Source organism: Gregarina niphandrodes, assembly GCF_000223845.1.
Source record: "Gregarina niphandrodes unplaced genomic scaffold scaffold00046, whole genome shotgun sequence".
Taxonomy (NCBI): Eukaryota; Apicomplexa; class Conoidasida; order Eugregarinorida; family Gregarinidae; genus Gregarina; species Gregarina niphandrodes.
In genome coordinates, this window is record NW_011645814.1 from 91,485 (window position 1) to 98,097 (window position 6,613).

Below are 6,613 nucleotides of genomic sequence, written 5' to 3' on the forward strand. Positions count from 1 at the left end.
GCACGATGTGCTCACTTTCACTTTCTTTTTTGTATTTCTTGCTACAAAAATTTAGTCATGATACCTCCTCCGGAAGACAGTAAGCGTCTCAGTTTTCCGATTCTCATGGTTGTTGCAGTCCCAGGACTACCGCATGTTACAGGTGAAATTCGGCGGCCTGTTGCTCTTAAAACCACCGGATTGAGTGAAAGATTAGACCCTGTATATATTGGACATCTCCCTAAAGATTTAACCGACGATCTGCTGAAGAAAATACTTACGGTAAGCGGCAGCACACGCGTGTGCAAACACTTGTTTAAGGTGCTGAAACAGCATGACGATTGTACTGAGCCGGATAATGCGTGTTTAGGCCGTTTCTCTTTATCTGTTTTATATTGACTCGTTCCTAGCAAGCAAACTTCGAGTTTGTTGGCGTCTGTTTGCGCGTGGTCCATCATCTTACTGTGTTCCAGGAATGCGGTGTCGTAGTGAAAATAGTGCGGTCTCGTACTCCTAAGACGGACGAGCTTGCCTCGTTCGGGTTGGTGGAACTCGACAATGTTGAGTCAGTTTGGAAGGTAATAAACATGATAAATGATCTTGAGGTGATTGGTAGCAAGTTGGTAGTGAAGTGCCCAGCAAAGACGCGTGAGATGGTGGATCGGTGGCACAATAACAGGAGTTACCATTTATATAAGAATAATCCAAGCTGGAGTCAGGAGCAGATCGACGCTGAGTTTCTGGCGGCTGAGGAGCCTCTGCGAGAGTCTATCCGGTCCACAGTCAAGGCGGTGGAGGAGGCGGTGGCCAAGGCGAAGGCGGAAAAAGAGGCTGACGACAAGGCTCGGGCGTCCCGTTTGGAATTGATGCGGCAGCGCCTGATTGAGAGGAAGGCGGAGTCGGAGGAACAAGCGGCGTCCAAGAGGCAGCGTATGGAGGAGCGGAAGAAGGAGAAGACCGCCCCTGACAGCAGCCTGCCTTCCGAGTTGGTGGCTCGACAGAAGCACCGAGTGGACGCGTACTTGCGGAAGAAGCAAGACTTCCTCAAGCATCTGGAAGAGGCCAAGCAGAACTGGCCGAAGACACTCGACGGGTTGCGGAAGAAAGCGGAGCGACGAGAGGAAGACATCATCTACCGGTGGTCCAAGGCGATTCCCAGCGCTCGGGAGGCCTGGAATCAACTCAAGGCCGACCTGGAGGGATACAGCGCCGTCCTCACGGTCTCTTACGCCTGCTCCAACGGCACGTCCCCGCTCTACGACTTAGAACCGAAACTGGCAAGCGAAGCCTCCCGACTGAGTACTGACTGTCATGACATTCCCACTGCCCGCTACTGGACCCATAAAGTGAATAGCGCCCGGGAGGGCATGCGCAGGTCTGAACGAGAAGACGAGCTGTCGAAGGAAGGCGAACGTCTCAAGGAAGACGAACTGTCGAAAAAAGACGAACGTCTCAAGGAGGAGTCTGTAGATCAGCCTTCTCCTGAGGAAGACGAACTCCCGGACAAACCTTCCCAGGAACACCAACCTTCTTCTCAGGGAAATCAATCGGGGAAGGAGTTCCTCTTTTCCGAGATCGGGAATGGGGATTCGCCCAGTGGTGCGAGCGGCGACGCGGCCAGACTCGCCGCCATCAAGGCCCACATGCAGAAAGTGGACCAGGCGGCCGACTCGGAGATCGATTGGGCGCGTCTGTCCCGCACCGGGCTCTTCGTTGAGGGCGAACTCCGCGCCTGGCTCGTCGAACGCACCACAGAGTTCGTGGGTGCAGAGGACGCCGAGGACATGGCCGAGTTCATCCTTGACCAGTTCCCCCCACGAGCCGACCAGCCGCCCACAGAGGAGTCCTTGGCCACCGAAATGCGGGAATTCCTTGACGTGGAAACCGACCAATTTGTTAAGGCACTATGGACCCGAATCAAACAATGCTAAATCTTCATACTCAAGTGACACGCAAATGTACTGTTGACACATATCGTTGACACATACTGTTGGTTGCATGCAAGATGATATTATATTGATGCACGCACTACGCTGGGCAAGCACGATATCACTCACACGCGAAATAGGGTCTATCCAATCCCGATCTATCAAACCTGTGTTTCATTCGGGCAATCTCAGGACGCAAAATGGGCCCCGACTCACAGCACGCGTCAACACACGCAACTTGCTCTTCCTTCCTTGCTGCAATCGCCTTGTTGCTAGGTCACATACACTCACCGTGGCACTCTCCTCGTTGCACTCTCATCGTGGCGCACTTAGCATCGTGACGCACTTAACATCGTGACGCACTTGGCATCGTGACGCACTTAACATCGTGACGCACTTAGCATCGTGACGCACTTAGCATCGTGACGCACTTAGCATCGTGACGCACTTAGCATCGTGGCACTCTTTTCTTGTCTGCTTCAGCGTTGGCAGGCACGCGCAAATGAAAGCCACTTGGGGGGCCGGCTCCCTGTTGTCTGAATAGACATCGTAAGCGGCCACCCTCATCCAACCCTGCTGTAGCCCTTGTTGTTTCGGGTCTGTGTATAATGTTCACAAAGCTTGCAAAGCATTCCGCTCGCAAGGCACTTCACCAGGGAACACACCTCGAGAACGCCGTCCGCAGTCTGTCTTGTCTCCCTTCTCGTAGAGGCGGCCCCTGGCCGGACACACTCAGACGTGGACCGTGTGGCAGCTGGAGGCGGCGGCCGCGTCCTTGAGCGACTCGAGCACTCGCAAGCGGTGTCGCTCGGCGTCCTCGTACCAGGCGAAGCCGATGGTCTCAGTGGTGAGCGATTTGCCTTGCACATTCTTGGCGTTGAGGAACGCAGCTTCGCCGGGGTCCGCTGGTGCATCGAGCTCGGGATTCAAGCAAGCTGCAATCCACTCCTTGACGCGTTCCAAGTAGCCCTTTTTCATTCCTTTATAAAAGCCCCGGCGGCATGGCGACTGCGGTGGAGATTGCACCAAAGCCGAACCACCCAGCCATGAAGTCAAACACGACGCCAAACAAGTCCGACCAGACGGAGCGGCTGCGGGCGGCCATCGCGCACAGTCTGCCGCCCGCGTACAACTTCGAAGTGGAGAAGACCATAACGCGACTGAACCAGGAACGCGCGCGCGCGGTCTGTCTCCAGTTCCCCGAGGGCCTGCTTGTATGGGGCGAGGCCATTGCGGCCTTGCTGGAGGAGTTCACGGAGACCGTGCAGCGTGTCGTAGTTCTCGGAGACGTGACCTACGGGGCGTGCTGCGTCGACGACATAAAGGCCGTCCACCTCGGCTGCGACTTTCTCGTCCATTACGCTCACTCATGTCTAGTCCCCATCGACGCTGTCAACATCAAGTGCCTATATGTGTTTGTCGAGATCTACCTCAACCCCAGAAGGCTGGCACGAACTATAAAAGAGTGCTTGCTCACCCCTAAACTCGCAAACGACCGAAGTTTAGTGGAGAAGTCCACAACGCTTGGGGAAGACGCTGTGACTGAAACGCCTACGGAAGCGGTGGGTGAATCGCCCGCGGAAGGGGTAGCGGAGACACCAACCAGTGTCTCGCCAGCTACTGCCTCGGCGGATACCTCCTCGCCGGTTGCCTCCTTGCCGGATACCTCCTCGGCGGTTGCCGCCTTGCCGGCTGCCTCCTTGCCGGCTGCCTCCTCGCCGGCTGCCTCCTTGCCGGCTGCGACGCGAGTGGGCGGTCACGAGGGGAGCATAATTCTGTTGGCCACGATTCAGTTTTCAAAGTGTGTACACCAGGCTTGTCGCGAGTTGGTGGAGGAGTTTGGTAGTGGTGTGTTTATTCCGCAGTGTGAGCCGTTGACGGCGGGGGAGACGTTGGGTTGCACGTCGCCGGTATTTCCGGCGGGTTGTCGCACATGTGTGTTTGTAGCGGATGGTCGATTCCACGTGGAGAGTGCGATGATCCAGAACCCAGAGACGCGCTTTTACCGATATGACCCTTTCACGCGGCGGTTGGTATTGGAGGAGTACGACCACAGTTTGTTGTTTCGGCTTCGGAACGGCGTTCTAAGGCGTGTGGAGCGTGCACACACTTTTGTTCTCATCTTGTCGTCGCTGGGTCGTCAGGGCAGTGTGGGGTTGGTGGAGCACGCGCGCGTCCAGGTGCGCAAGTACCGTCCGACGGCCACGGTGTTGACTGTCATGCTTGCGGAGCTCGTGCCCAGCACGCTCGGCGCGTTGCTCCAAAACTTTGACGATCCCGGCCGCGTATGCTTCGTCAACGTCGGCTGTCCACGACTCGCCCTCGACTGGGGACATGAATTCACCCAGGCCCCTTTCATTACCACTTACGAAATGCAACAAGTACTCGCCACCAGCGTCTACGCCATTAACACTCACCCCATGGACTACTTCAGCGCCAAAGGCGGAGACTGGAGCAATTATGGTCGAGATGGCAATCGCAACGGCTCCATCGGCCACACCTCCGACAAGGCCGCCATGCGCGAGAGACTCAGGCAAAAATGGCTACAACGGAAACAACAAATCGCCCAAAACTGTCGCTCTCAAAACCTTCAGCCTGGAAACCAACCGGGATGATGAGCTTATTGGGAGAACAGCGAGCTTACTGGGAGAAGAGCGAGCTTATTGGGAGGACCAGGAGAACCGGGAGGACTAGGAGAGCCGGAGCGAGCCGGAGAGGAAGACAAAACACCATTTTTTTGAGACTGACTTCGTGGCCGAATTGGCCCTTTTTTGGAGAACCGACATGAGGAACGACGCCGGCGACATAGTGGACCTTTATATTCCCAGGAAATGGTAAAGACACCCGCCCCCAAACCTAACCCTCCTTTATACTCTTATGCGCACTCCATCGTGTGCGCGCACAATAGTGTGTGTGTGCGCGGGCACCATCACCACATTCGTGTGCACTGTAACGTCACTCGTGCCCACGATTCTGTTGCAGTTCGGCATCCAATAAACTCATCCACTCCAAGGACCACGGCTCTGTCCAGATTAACATCGCTGATGTGGACGAAAACGGTGTCATCACCAACGAAGTGACCAGCATCGTCTTGAGCCGTGACATCCGTCGCGTGGGCGACGCCGATGCCAACGTGGCTGAGCTCTGCGCCCAGGCCGGCATCCGGTGTGTCGAAGAGCAGTAACTTTTTTCCCGAACTGCACTCATCACATTTGCTTTGGCTGCTTTTTTCAACCGAGACTCGAACGGGGACCGACTAACGGTGGGATCGACTGGGGGTGGGGACGAGGTCCGGATCAGACAGGATAGTGACCCGGGGAAAGGACATTTCTAGCACACGGGGAGTCATTGAAAACGAGAGCAGAATGACCGGCGGGCGAGTCCTGTTGATACTGGTATGCTTGGACCCAGGCACTCGAGTACAGCACAAACGTCCCTTCTGCTTCGATCCACCGATGCGTCTTTATAAGATTCTTGTCGGCGCCTCGCTTACTCCGCCACTAGTTCATGGGGCGTAACTCGTTTCCCTGTTAAGTGTTAGCTAGCAGCTCGCTCTTTCAGCTCGAGCGTCATCAAAATGACCCTTCGTAGAATGCTGGCGGTAGTCGCGCCTCTGCTGTAGAATTGGATTTAGCAGACGCTAGGTGTCCTACTGGAAGCTTTCCGTCCTGTTGCAAAAGCTTTCTGTGGCCGAGAGTACCGATCAGTAAAGGTCCGATCAGCGGAGGTCGCCCTGCCAGAACAAAGACGACCCCGGCTGTCGCTAGAGAGCGGCTCTCTGCGTCAGTATCTTTCGTGGCGGGGTCCTATTTTATTTGGGGGGCACTCAGCGAAGATGTGTCCAGCTACCTGCCACAGTTCAGCTATCTGTGATGACCCGCCTGCGCCTGAACCCCCCCTTGCGCCGCACTCCCTAGCGGCCGAGTCGGTGGCCCCGCAGACCGTGGCGGTCCAGTCTGTCGTGCCGCATCAGGGCCCGGGGGCGTTGATGACAACTGATGAGTGTCTTGCGGTCTTGCGAAAGCTGGTTTCCTACGTGCAGAAGTACGGTGCAGCGGCGGTGTCGACCGCCGCTCCGGTGCAACAACCACAGGCACCACCGGTGGTGGTTGTATGGGGCCCGGTTGAGTGGCAAGGGTTGCGCGAGTGCCCGAGGTATGGGATCGAGTTGGACGTGTGGTTCATGGAGTTCGAGGACCTAGTGGCGGGGCATGGCGTGCCCGAATGGGGGAGGTTCGAGGAGTTCATGCTGTGTCCGCGGGTCAGCTTGACGACTAAGGGCATGTTGCTAGAAGCGGGGCTCAAGACTTATGGAGACATCCGCCTGCACCTTCTGCGCAGTCGCGGCGCCGCATTCGCTACCGGCGTCTGGCGGCACAGGATCCATACCAGTACTTGCCTCGCTGGCACCAAGGCCAAGGTGGTCGTGGCTCAACTTGAGATCTGGCGCCGCCTCTACAACCGCGCGGCACAGGACGTTGGCGAGCCGCGGATGTCCGAGAACGAACTGCTGCTGCCCTGTGCGGCAGCTCTCTCTGAGGCCGATCGGCGGCAGGTCATGATAAACCTCAGGCGCCTCGCCGCCTCCGAAACTCCCCTGCACGACTTGCTGTCACTGGTCTGCCCTATGCTCTCTAGCCACGGCAGCGATTACTGCAACGCCGAGGACTCTTCCGCCGACGACTGCACTGCCGACGGCTCGCCAG

At 56.7% G+C, this 6,613-nt stretch overlaps 4 protein-coding genes across 4 annotated transcripts; 3 read left to right on the plus strand and 1 right to left on the minus strand.

The window, feature by feature from the left end:
* Nucleotides 1-57: 57 nt before the first annotated feature.
* Nucleotides 58-1,910, plus strand: GNI_157330 (RNA recognition motif protein; the record flags this gene model as incomplete). Its single annotated transcript, XM_011134670.1, has 3 exons — nt 58-79; nt 143-261; nt 453-1,910. The coding sequence occupies 3 exons, from the start codon at nt 58-60 to the stop codon at nt 1,908-1,910; spliced, it is 1,599 nt and encodes a 532-aa protein (XP_011132972.1).
* Nucleotides 1,911-2,639: 729 nt separating this feature from the next.
* Nucleotides 2,640-2,885, minus strand: GNI_157340 (hypothetical protein; the record flags this gene model as incomplete). Its single annotated transcript, XM_011134671.1, has 1 exon — nt 2,640-2,885. One exon carries the CDS (start codon nt 2,883-2,885, stop codon nt 2,640-2,642), a length of 246 nt encoding a protein of 81 aa, XP_011132973.1.
* Nucleotides 2,886-2,908: 23 nt separating this feature from the next.
* GNI_157350 (diphthamide biosynthesis protein 1) lies at nt 2,909-4,522 on the plus strand (the record flags this gene model as incomplete). Its single annotated transcript, XM_011134672.1, has 2 exons — nt 2,909-3,372; nt 3,676-4,522. 2 exons carry the CDS (start codon nt 2,909-2,911, stop codon nt 4,520-4,522), a joined length of 1,311 nt encoding a protein of 436 aa, XP_011132974.1.
* A 169-nt stretch (nt 4,523-4,691) lies between these two features.
* Nucleotides 4,692-5,091, plus strand: GNI_157360 (40S ribosomal protein S21; the record flags this gene model as incomplete). The annotated part of the gene is made up of 2 exons (XM_011134673.1): nt 4,692-4,741; nt 4,890-5,091. 2 exons carry the CDS (start codon nt 4,692-4,694, stop codon nt 5,089-5,091), a joined length of 252 nt encoding a protein of 83 aa, XP_011132975.1.
* Between the last annotated feature and the right edge of the window lie 1,522 nt (nt 5,092-6,613).